The sequence below is a fragment of the Pogona vitticeps genome, chromosome 2 (genome assembly GCF_051106095.1).
Source record: "Pogona vitticeps strain Pit_001003342236 chromosome 2, PviZW2.1, whole genome shotgun sequence".
In the NCBI taxonomy this organism is placed as follows: domain Eukaryota; kingdom Metazoa; phylum Chordata; class Lepidosauria; order Squamata; family Agamidae; genus Pogona; species Pogona vitticeps.
Genome location: NC_135784.1, coordinates 277856696 through 277869723, shown reverse-complemented (window position 1 = coordinate 277869723; position 13028 = coordinate 277856696). Strand labels below are relative to the sequence as shown.

Here is a 13028-nt window from a genome sequence, read left to right as displayed (position 1 = left end):
GGAGAGATACTTAGGATGAAAACAACTAATTCAAGGCAATAAACAAGGGAACAAAACATTGCATTTTGTTTTAGAAAGTTGAGAACTAAACTAAACAAAAAGGCACCAGAAACATATGCATGCAAAAGAAAAATACATTATGGATACTTATTAGTTATTAAAGTGTCTGAATGTAGTGATGTATAAGGAATACTCCCTCTGCTGGTGAAGAATAATTATGAATCAAAATATAGTTAAACTAGTTGGCTTAGAAAAAATGTAAGTTTTTTAAAAAATCTTGCTTTCTTAATAAAGAGTTCCACATACATTCTACTAGGACCCCATACTTACGGCATTAAATTAAGAGATGAGAATATGGAAGCTAGAACTTTATCAGTTACTGCTCTTAGGCTCTGAATTGAGGATTCCAGTCGACTCACTACTTCGGGATGCGTCAGTGCTTGTTCTGTTGTTACATCATAAGGTAATTTGCTACATAAAAATAGAGTGAAAGTGACAAAATGTAATATATAGAAGGCAAAAGAATAGTACATTAAAAAAATGCTTCTGCACCTGTCAAGTAACCTACAGAAAGTAAGAAAATTCAGTTTTAATCAACCTGCTTTGCTCACTCACCTGGCCTCTCCAGTTTGCATCTCTAACTGGTTCACCCATGCTTTGTACACTTCCACAGGACTTGTGTTGATGGCTAAGGATTTGTCATCCATAATCTCTTTCACCACTGGTGCTAACAACTGACGTAGTGTATTCTGCCCTCGAGCCCCTCGGTTAAAGCTAACCACCATCTTGATGACAGTAGGATTTCCTATGACAATGTCTTGAATCTGGTCTACTTTGGAACTGAAATTAAAAAAAAAATCAAAACTTATTCTTGCATTTCAGCTGAAGACATCAAACATCACCCTGTGTCTTTCGAACAGACATGTTGCATTCTGTCCATAACGGATCACTGCTCTCTTAAGAAAAAAAAAGTAGATTCCTGCAGCAACACCTTTCTAGTCCAAAATGAAGAAGCATTTTTCAACCAGAAACAAAAAACATGCACCAGGTTTTACAGTTTTATCCCCATAAGGTTGTTTTAGTTAATAGGCTGCATATGTGGCAACTTTCAATCAACTGTTCAGGTCTGCCTGCAATAATCACCACCCAACCTTTGGTCACACACACACACACACACACACATCCGCAAGACAAGCTAGAACAAAATGGAACCATTCACACTTTTGCTTGAGCAGGCAAGATAGAGAGACTGTCTGTCTTTGAATGCAATATACGCACTGTATTTCCTCTTCTAGAGCAGTTTTAAATAGCTTTAGGAGCAAGTATTCTTCACGCTGATTAGATGCATAGTTGTACAATGTGAAGATGACTGTATCCATGAACTTGGTGGATTTGTTCTGGGGCATCTGGAAGATCAGCTTTGCCAAGTAAGATGGATTAGTCTATGGAAGAAATGGCAGAATGATTGTAACAATACATTAAGGAGAATGGTAATGTTCCCCACTGCCTATTTTATTAGCACTGAGAAACCAGAAATGTTCAGAATGCACTTTAATTCATATCAACACTAAATCAAGTTTGCTAACAATTCAGAATTCTTTTATGGAAGACCATCAGCTCAACAAAAATCAGATGCCAAATCTAGTTATCAACACAGACATCTGGCTGCAGAGCCAGAGGTTGAAAGTTTGATTCCCCACTGTGCCTTTCTGATGGGATGGACCCAATAATCCATACAGTCCCTTCCAGCTCTGCTGTTCTAGGATTATTATTGTTATTGTATACTGTGTTTCGCCTAATGCAAAAACCCTCGGATTGATCTTTCCAGACTAGCTCCATTGCCTAAATGCAGCTATCCTCTCATTCTCTTTTATATATAATAGTTACACATGCCTACATATCCCTGAAGCAAAAAACCTTGCCAGACAAATGACAATAATCTTGTGTATTAGCTCAGATGCAGTGTATGTACATCGATGCTAAGCCTTTCTTTCAAAATACCCAATCTACTGTGGAAATAATTACAGCACTTTACGCAGTCCACATAAGCAGACTCTCTGGCTATTTGAAATGCTTCAAACTCCAATGGTTGGAATCTCCAGCTTCTGAATCAGCAAGTATCCAGGGGCCACTAATTTTGCAGCCCCATCTTTTTCAAACAGGAACGGCCCCAACGTTGGCTTTAAAACGTATTACATGGTCTCAACTCAATCTCAGCTTTCCACAGAATGAACACCAAAACCTTTTTGTCAGCTGCATACACAAACATGTAACTTCTGTTCTCTAATTTCCTCTGTTTAAACACCATTACAGTGTATTTTCCTTCACCTCTAAGATGTGTGTACATGCCAGAATGTATGCCTGCCTCCCTTGCCCCTTCAAGATGAAACACTCTTTCTACTGGCTCAAGACGACTCTTTCCCCTAATGCTTGCAGGCTTCAGATTTGCCATCCTCCTTGACACTTGACACTCTTAGGATTAAAATGATTGTGGAAAACAGATGTGGAACTGGGAAACAAGATTGATTTGCTCTTTGTGTGAAATCTGCTAAGAAAAAAACTCACACAACACAAAAATAACCTGCCAATCCCCAAGGTTTTGGACTAGATTCTAAACTTGTGGGAAGAGGCCACCATCCATATTACAGAACAGCTCTCGAGGGTCAGGTAACTCTCAGGACTAAGTTGTTGCTATTGGCATGTTGATGTGTTGCTTTGCATAAAGTATACATATATAACTTTTATCATTTCCTTCCTCAACAGCAACACCCTCTGTCTGATTCTACCGCATTCCAGAAAGTTTCTATGAGCCCTGAGTGTGGCTTGTATGGGAAATGAGGGTGGGTGGGAATGCCTTCATTCATGTTATTTTCTCTTTCACTAAGAAGCTGCTCGCTGAAACAAAGCAACATAAAGGTATAAAATTTACTCATTTAGAAGTGTGGTTTGCAGACTTGCTAGTTCTTCTCACTGAAAAGTCTGTAGGCAATAACTTCTGCATAATTTACACCGCAGCAAGTGAACAGGAATTGAGAACACATGTTGCATTGGTTTGATTTGTATTTGGCCTCAGAAAGTAAAGTATAACAAAGGATTCTGGCATCTTCCAACACATGCATTATAAGACTGAACAAGAAGCCAACAAACAGATTACCTGCAGAAGGTAAAACAAATGTTGATAAGCCTCTAGCTTTTTCCGCCTCTCTTTGCTCAGGCCTTTGATGCCCTGCTTGTCCCCAGTCACCATCTCCTCCACTTCATTTTTGCTTTTTTTGTTCAACTTTTTGCTGTGGGACACAACATCCTACAAAGAAAAGCAGAAGTATTGATCCAAAGCAGAGATGCTGTTTCACAAGCAATCTTAAAAAGAACATTGAGCTGTGGCCCTTTGCTGCAGTCACATAATACTTAGATATTTTAAAAGTCAGTTGGAGTTTGTAGTACTAAGAAAAGCTCATTTAGTATTTCTGAGTAGCTCAGCAATGGCAAAAGGCATAGGAGTCAATACATGGAACCTGGCTAGAGAGATTGCACCCACAGACACACAACAGTTTATCAGTTCCAGATAAGAGAAGAGACACAACTTGACCAGGGTGGGAAAAAGTGCATAGGAAGAAATTGTATCAGGCATTGAAGTAATTATCATCTGGGGGAGACTCAATTAGATATCAGTTCTTAAAATAACAAGGGCAGCTAAGTTAACTAACCTGCAGAGTTATTCTGTTTTTAACCAGCAGTCCTATCTTGATATCCATCAGGTTCAGATCTTTCTCCAGCTGTTGACTAGACCGGATATTTGTAACCACCTCTTCTCTTAATCTTGTTACTTCTAGCTCTTCTTGAAAGTCCAAATCACTCTGGTCCATTAGATAAGCAAACTTGCGTAGGACATTCAGAGGAGGGTTTTCAGAACCAGCTATGAGTCAAGTTAACAAATTAGAAATTAAACTGAACACTTTAACTCCAAATACTAGGCCCAAATAGAGGAGACATAAAGAATAAACAGGATTTTATTGTTGTTGTTGTTTAATCGTTAAGTTGTGTCCGACTTTTCGTGACCCCATGGACCAGAGCACGCCAGGCCCTCCTGTCTTCCACTGCCTCCCAGAGTTTGGTCAAATTCAAATTTTATTAAGTCAACACTTATGTAAGCCGCACTGATTCACCCAGTCTACTCTAGCTGGAACGAACAATTAAATTTGTCAGAGGCACTTTAGATATTTTCATGTTTAATGTTTAAACAAAATTCATTAAAACAGTTGCAACACCAGTGACAGTAGTTTTTAGATACGCAGTTCCTTCATGTTGAGAAAACACTATCTTCAGCACTTACTCAGTATTCTGTAGTCTTCCCTAGCTTTGTTTGCTTTAAGAAAGGCTTGGATTTTCACAATTTCTTCATTCTGAAAGAAATACAGACAATGCACTTTTAGACATCATCACACAGGAACCATATGGTTGTAACTATGATCTATCTCTACAAAACATAAATTAAGCATGTTTTTTCATCTTTTTACTCAATCTCCTTCCTCACCCCATAAGGCGAGAGTGCAATCAGACAGTGATATAGGACTGCATTTGATCACATTAGAAAGGGATGCTTTCCTAAGAGCAATCTCTCTTAAAGTGACCATTCCATGCACACAGGAATCATTCCAGTCCACTTCAAAAAATAGTAGACCAGCCACTGGACTAAAAAGGTCCCGATTCAGCATGGAGAGAGTCAAGCTGGCTCACAATTTCCTGTACACTGATCACCAGAAAATAGTTCAAACCAGACCACACCACAAGTAGTCCAGAACAGGGACCATATCTCCATCTGATTAAGTATCCATACTTGTTTCCTCTTCTACTCAGACTGGGGGCAGCAGGAGCCAGAACATCTATTTAGCAGGGAACAGGAGGGGAGGGAAGCTTACATGATCTTTGAAATACTGCATCCGTTTCTTGTACGCTCTTCTTGCTAACCACATTTTGATCCATGCCTGAATCTGAAAGATGAAAAAGAAAGAAGGGATATTTACACTATGAACACCTTTGTTTTTAAAAATTCCATAATTATTCAGTTTAGTTTGCCATGTTCACAAACCACACACTGAAGCATTAGAGCTTTTTATACAATTTTTATACATTGTAGCACGTAGATCTCAAGTTAGCAACATTTACACTGCTGAATGAAATGTCTTCCACACCAGAGGAGCAAATTATCCTGCTTCAATTTATCAGTCTGTAATCAGTCTGCAATACATCTCTCACAAATACTCAAGTGAGATTTTCAGGATTCTTCTTGATTATACATTGCACAATTATACCCACTCCCAATAATCTCTACAACATGAAGCATGAAGATAACTGCTGTTATTTAGTTCTCAAGGATATGGACTGCAGACACAATAAAGCATGCCCTTGTCTGCTTGAGCTAACCCTTGCCATGTCAAAGGTTAGGACACTGGAAAAGTAGTGGAAGCCTCATAACACCTTCCACATTTGCAACAGGAGAGTAAGATTTTGGATACTTGACCCAGCAATAGTACATTTGAGAGGCATCCAAGAAGTTTTGCAGAACACAAGCTGAATATAAGCCAACAGTGCTATGTGGTTGCAAAAAAGAAAAATGCTATTTCATGCTAGATTAAGAGATATATAGTCTCCAAATGACACGAAGTACAAGTTCCTGTCTATCTAGCACCTGTTAGGCTTCATTTTGAGTCCATTTTTGAACAAACTTAAGGAAGGACAACAAAGATGATCACAGAACTAGAAACCAAGTCCTTTGAGAAAAGACTGGAAATTTTGGGCAGTTTAGCATTGAAACAAAGATGACCGATATCATAGCACTCTTAAATGCTTTAAAATCTATCATACGGAGAAGAGCCAGATTCTGTTCTCAGTCACTCCAGACTGCAAGACATGTAATAATGGTCTCAAGTTACAGAAAGTCAGATTTCTGCTAAATATCAGGAAAAACTTCCTAACAGTTAGAGCAGTACAGCAATGGAACCAATTACCTCAGGAGGTGGGGAGTGCTTCAACACTGGAGGTATTCAAGAAAAAGTTAGAAAGCCAGATATATCTTGATTTGGATTTCTGCACCGAGCAAGGGGTTGGACTAGTTGGCTTTATAGGCCCCTTCTAACTCCATTATTCTATGATTCCCTGACCCTAAATCCACACACAGTTGCAGATGCATTTAAAATACTGGATACTACAAATATTACTAGTATATCATTCGAATCTAGTGGAATGAGCAAACACTCCAGTAAGTTAACAGAACAGCCAAGACATAATGTTATGTAGGTAAGAACATCCAGAATACGAGTTATGAAACAATGTCACAAATACAGGAAGCCTTTTCTGGAAACAGGACAAGTACAAATTATGCAGCAAAAATGAATACAGTCCCTAGCAATGTTCATGTACTCTTTGATTTCTCAATTTAATCATGATCATATTCCTTACCCTGTGTTCCATATTCGACATAAGCCACCTCTAGTGCTCCAGTTCTCCACAACATATCTCAAATGGAGCCTTGAAACAGCAGATGGTGGCAGATAAGATATATCATTGTCAAGTGTGCAAAATAACTCTCTACATATATGTAGCACTTACTTTAATAATAGACGCAACATTTTTCTGGAACATCTGAAGTCTCTCAGAGTAGATTTTCCTTTGTTTGTGTCCTTTCCAGGAGGCCTGTTTTTTTAAAAGCAAGCAAGCAAACAAACAAACGTATTAGTAGTATGACCAATTCTAAAATCCATACTCAGCCCACTTAAAGCATTTGTTCCATTTAGCAGAACAAAGTTCGGTAAAAGTATTTTAATAATTATTTAATTAAATACAGTGGTGCCTCGCACAACGAGTGCCTCACACAATGATGAATTCACACAACGATGCCTTTTTCTGTTAAATTTGCTGCCTCACACAGCGATGTTTCCTATGGGGGATTTTCACACAACGATCTCCCTTTTCACTCCTGTAAAAGTGTCTTACAATGTTTGGAAGCTGTTTTAAATGATTGCAATGGTTAGTCCACCTCCTGAAACCTATGCAAACTGATTTTGGTGTTGTTCTGACACTTCGTTAATTTATGATGATTTTTTGTTTTTTCTTCATAGGAAACCATTGGATGGTCTGTCTAATGGTTTCCAATGGAAAAAACAAAAAATCATCATAAATTAACGAAGTGTCAGAACAACACCAAAATCAGTTTGCATAGGTTTCAGGAGGTGGACTAACCATTGCAATCATTTAAAACAGCTTCCAAACATTGTAAGACACTTTTATAGGAGCGAAAAGGGAGATCGGGAAGAACTTTAAAAGGCAAACGGAGATCAAAGAGCCCTTTCCCGATCTCCCTTTTCGCTCCTGTAAAAGTGTCTTACAATGTTTGGAAGCTGTTTTAAATGATTGCAATGGTTAGTCCACCTCCTGAAACCTATGCAAACTGATTTTGGTGTTGTTCTGACACGTTAATTTATGATGATTTTTTGTTTTTTCCATTGGAAACCATTAGACAGACCATCCAATGGTTTCCTAAGGAGAAAAAAACAAAAAAATCATCATAAATTAACGAAGTGTCAGAACAACACCAAAATCAGTTTGCATAGGTTTCAGGAGGTGGACTAACCATTGCAATCATTTAAAACAGCGTCCAAACATTGTAAGACACTTTTACAGGAGCGAAAAAGGACTTCGCAAAGGCATTGAAATGTATTGAGTCGGCTTCAATACATTCCAATATAGGAAACATTGTTTCACTCAACGATGTTTCCTATGGGGATTTTCACTGAACGATGGCAATCCGTTCCAATTGGAACGGATTAACCGGTTTTCAATGCATTCCTATGTGAAATGGTGTTTCACAGAATGATGTTTCACACAACGTTGATTTTTTTGGAACCAATTAACATCGTTGTGTGAGGCACCACTGTATTTAGGTAACACATGTACCTGTGCGTACTAGACTTGTTTCCAACTAACAATTTTGACTTCTTTCAGGACTTTGCGACATGCCTGATTTTAGGTTGTCTGTGGTTTTCAATACTGTCTTTCAAAACAGGACTAATATTGAAAATGCTTCAAAAACAAGGCTGCCAGGATGACTGGAAAGGCCACCAAAATGACTGGAGGAATTCACTAAAACCAGCAGCTAACCAGGCACAATAGAAATGGGTTCATAAACCACTTTCCCAGAACCTGCAGTAGGTATGTCTGTGTTAATAATTATGTGTTGTCAAGTCAACTCTGACTTAGGGCAACTTTTTCCAGGGTTTTCTAGGTAGAGTCTTATTATATACATTAACAGAAGCTTTGACCATTGCACAATCATTGCTTTCCACTGGTTTTGTATTTATAAGAACAAACTAAAAAAAAGGCAAGGCACATTCTAATGTTTTAGAACAATGTATGTCTAAATTAATTATGGAGCTGCTGTTCATCAAAAGGAGCCCCTCCACCACATGGTGATACCTGTATTTTTATCACTGATGGTTCCTGGCTTTGAAGATATGCTTTTCTCTCCTTGTATTTTTTTCTGAATAGAAATCCCCTTGCTTTAGCTTGCAGCTGAATGATCAGGTCTTCATTTGCAAACCACAGCTGTTCTCTTTTATAATCTGATGTAATCTGTTCAACGATATTCTAAAGGGGGGGGGAGATAATGAAAGTGGTCATAGGTATCACAAATAGTCAACCAAAGCCCATACATTTTAGCACCAGCCCCAACTTCCCCAAAAGTCTAGAATTTCCTCTAATGTTGTCACCCATCCCAGTTACAGTATTTTCTGTATTTGTTCTTAAATTCATGTCGCTCCATCATAGATTAAATGATTCCACAAGTGTGGAATCTATTTGTGGACTCCTCGAGTATGTTTACAATACTGTATGAGGATTTTATTTCAAAGTTGCTGATTTAGGAGCACATGCTACAATTCCATGGTTCCCATCTGTAAAGTGCCTTACTTTTTTTCTTCCTTCCTGCAGCTGCCAGGGACGGGGGAAGCAAAATTTACAGTCCAAAATTGAAATCTCTGCCTACTTCAAAAGAAGTTAGTCATATAACAGCATAAGAAAATATACCATAGTGTTTTGTAATGTCCACAAAGGTTACTGGCTCTTGAAATAAGAGAACATGTCTACCTGCTCGTATGAACTTATGCCACACATTTGTAGCATTTTAATGGCCAAGAAGCACCAGATTTTCCCCAATAGACAACACCTTCCTTTCTTGGAGGTAAATTTTACTTGCCACAAGAAATCAACTGTTTCTAAACCTGCAATTGTAAATGTTAAAGAACAGAGTAAGTGCTAATTTAAGATTCAGTGCCTGTGAGTGGGAGAAACTTAATCTGTAACCTCAATCTTTCTCATTTTTTAAACTTCCTCTTTAAACCCCACCCCAGATGAAAGAAACAAAAAATTCAATTGGCACTGAAGGCAATGGAAGTTTTTATTTTATTTTAACCTATGTTTTGGTGTGTTGGGGGGTGTTATATTAAACAGAGTGAAAACAAAGAGTAAAAATCTTCATGCTTAACATATATAGAGATCTTATATATGTTAAGCATTGAATCTAGTTCAGCCTTGGGAGGTTAATGTAGGGTGCAACTGCAATGTAATTTACCCTGCAGTTTGTGCCAGAGTTGCCACAATTAAACTGGATGTATTTTCCTTTGACTACATGATGTACAGCTAATTGTGAGCACATTCATTTCTTGCTTTTTGTTCAGTTATTCTGCTCATGTTACTTTTGTTTGTTTGTGGTATTGTATGTGTGATTGCCTCTATCAGTCCAAATAGGCAGTGGCAAGTGTATCCTAGGGTGACACTGAAGGTGAGACATATTTTTAAAAAATTGTTTGCAAGTGTCATAGTACTGAATTGACACATCAACCAATGAGACTGCAGTACTTACCTGATATAGCACTAAAGCAGTGGTTCTTAACCTTTTTGAAAGAAACGCCCCCTTGAGCCATTGAGGAAGTTATCATCGCCCCCCTCCCCACGGTGATGATATCTTTTTATTGATTGATTGATTGATTGATTGATTGATTGATTGATTGATTGATGACACTTAAATCCAATGACCCCTGAAAACAAAATTCAATTCCAAGAAAATGAAATGCCCCCAAAAAGTAACATTTAATGATTTAGTTGCAAGCGAATTTTAAGATGCAAAAAGAAATATAAAAAAGGGCATAAAAACAAACTGCAATGCAGGAATTAAAGCTTTCAAGACAAAAACTCTGAAACTAAATTAGGATTGGAGGAAAATATATATTCATGCACACTGTAAAAAGGCTGTAGCCATCTTCACAGGTTTGGCTTGCTCCAGCGCCCCCCTACCGCCCCCTTCTGCTCCAGCGCCCCCACACCGCCCCTTTTCGTTCTACTGCCCCCCTGAAAAATGAAATCGCCCCCTGGGGGGCATTATCGCCCACGTTAAGAACCACTGCACTAAAGCATAATTAAAAAAAATCATTTTGAAGAGAAGATAAGGAGCAGTCACTTTGAGGAGATGTTCCTACTGTACTGGCATGCTGCATCATGCTGAAGGATATACCAGTACAGCGAGAATATCCCTCCCAAATGGGCACCTCTTGTCTCTCAGAGTAACTATGGAAAGAATTTAATGCTTTGTCAGATAAGCACTGTGATTTCATAAGTTGCTATATCAACACAGTGCTACGTCACTGGCCATTAAAAAAAGAAGAAGCAAGGAAGAGGACAATATTAAAGACAGAGGAAAGTGGGCAGCCTGTGATCCTGGTGAGAACAGTAGCAATTCGAGGTGCTGTGTGGACTCCTGCCCCCAAACGGCCTGGAATAATTATACATTCAATGTGAACAGCAACAGTGATTTAACTGCCACCAGAAAAACTTCAAATTGACCTTAATCTGCCCGGGACAGCCTCCCTGTCTAGTTGTGCCCTCAAGGAAACAGAAGCAGACATCCATGAAACGTCTTAAACAAAAGTAATCCAGCAAATATTTTTATAGCAACTGAAAGCATGTTTCTGTCAAATTATTTTAAATAATCTAATGCGATTTTACTATCTGTAACCCACTCTGAGATCTTGGGATAAGGGTAGGATAGAAATAGTTAATAAATAATGTAGTGTTGTTATTAATGGATGTTTGTGAGCAATTTTCCTTTGTGAAACCTGTACTAAAACAAGAGGTTCACTAATAATGATTTATTTTCAGCATTCTAAATCACCTGAGGAAGCACCCTGAAAAACCTAGGATGTGCTAACAATTCCTGATCAAAAAGAAATTTAATATACACCATCTGCCTTGGTTATCTGTTGTTAGGAATAATTGCTTAGGCCTAAAGAAATTACATAGAAGTATTTAAAATATTAATTCTGTAATTCCCATGCGGTCTCCCATCCAAGTACTAACCAGGCCCGACCCTGCTTAGCTTCCAAGATCAGACAAGATTGGGCATGTTCAGGGTGGTATGGCCGTAGGCCAATTCTGTAATTTGAAGCATGGCAGAATTTATAGTTTGCTTCTCCCAACGGGGAAAAGATTCATAGCAATAATTAAAAAACAAATTAAATGTGCTTTGCTAAATATCTGAAAGATGCCACGTCTTTGTTAAATACTTCCGATTCTTACTATGTATCACTAATATTATGTATAAAGAAACAGAGCCCATGAGACTTAGATCTGATGAAAAATAGCAACAGAAATGAGAGGTTGCTCAATTTTATTTAAAACAAACAAGCTGTATTTTTGCCCTACACTTCTTGCACCCCACCCACTGTGCTTGAGCAACATTTCTGATGACAAATGGTCAGGGGTGGGGACTCAAGTTGCAGGACTCACTGTCAAGTCAGACTTAAGTTGCACTGGCGATTTGACTCGGGACTCAACTTGAGTCCCCCCCCCCAAAAAAAAGACTTAGACTCAACTCATGACCTGAAACCCACCCCTCCTTTTTTTTCTGGGGAAAAAGTCTTGGTTTTAATAGGGACTTGAACTAGAGACTTGGGACCAATGATTTGGACTTGGGACTTGAACCCGAAGACTTGCCAGCATCCCTGGAAATGGTAGAAACATTTAAACATCTTCCCAACACAAAGAACAGCCCCAGTGTTTCAACATTTTACCTGAATCTCTTTACCAGTCAGCCAAGAGGTTCTGAGTACAATTCCCTCAGGTGGGACACACGTATCCATTCCAGTTTCCACATTGAAGTAATAGTCATAGCAGCCCTGCATTACAGTTTTGATCCAGGGGCCTTCATTGGGATCTAAACATGTTTGAAGGCAATACTGTTATTACTTCCAAATTGCAGAAATAATATAATTGTGCTTCCATTCTCTCCCTATATCCTTTTTATACTATTATAGCTATCAGTTTGTGGCTGCAAGTGGAAAAAAACGTAGTCGTGGACAATTCAACACACACCACATTTTGGTCTTATCACACAATAGTTTCTCTTAGATCTGTAAATATTGTTAACAATTGAGTAAATATTGCTAAGATTTGACAACAACGTAAGCAAATCCAAAAAAAGATTCTTTGGGCAGGTGTATCAGCTGTCAATGGATATTGTGGTGCTAGAGCAGATGCCAGCAACTTCTGTGGGTTCAAATTAGAAGCTGTCCCTCCCCTGGGAACCACAGCCAAATGCACCCCATGGAAAATGTGGTTTGATTTTTCTTTTGAAAATCGGGGGGGGGGGATATGCCATTTTTAATGGCAATAAAGTTTTTTTTTTTTTTAAATAGAAATCACTTCTGATTTTACCATCTAGGAAAAGCACCACTTAGCTAAGGCAAGTCCCCAGTGAGGTTCCTGTAACAAGGTCCCATTCCAGTCAGTGCCAGCTAAAGTTTCTGGACATTTTTCAAAGGCAAGCTGCACGAGGAGCATTTAACAGAAACCCAATTAAGATGTAAAAAAGGAAATGTGTCACCATGACAAGATACCTTGCATCATCAGGAAGGGGTGAAATTGGCACACTAACAATCCAAATGCACTCATTGACACGACAAACCATATTCAGCTATACG

General features: G+C 38.5%; 1 protein-coding gene and 1 pseudogene across 2 annotated transcripts in view; both read right to left on the bottom strand.

The window, feature by feature from the left end:
- The window catches only part of IQGAP2 (IQ motif containing GTPase activating protein 2), a 183238-nt gene that overhangs the window by 24797 nt on the left and 145413 nt on the right, over window positions 1-13028 (bottom strand). For both annotated transcript variants that reach the window (XM_072992667.2, XM_072992668.2), the window contains 10 exons: window positions 12120-12262; window positions 8473-8643; window positions 6610-6693; window positions 4920-4991; window positions 4334-4403; window positions 3708-3916; window positions 3155-3304; window positions 1279-1442; window positions 616-840; window positions 331-471 (listed from right to left, as the gene is read on the bottom strand). In XM_072992667.2, coding sequence (XP_072848768.2) covers window positions 331-471; window positions 616-840; window positions 1279-1442; window positions 3155-3304; window positions 3708-3916; window positions 4334-4403; window positions 4920-4991; window positions 6610-6693; window positions 8473-8643; window positions 12120-12262 — 1429 coding nt within the window. The remainder of the gene's footprint in view (window positions 1-330; window positions 472-615; window positions 841-1278; window positions 1443-3154; window positions 3305-3707; window positions 3917-4333; window positions 4404-4919; window positions 4992-6609; window positions 6694-8472; window positions 8644-12119; window positions 12263-13028) is intronic.
- LOC144587682 (5S ribosomal RNA) lies at window positions 11358-11476 on the bottom strand (annotated as a pseudogene).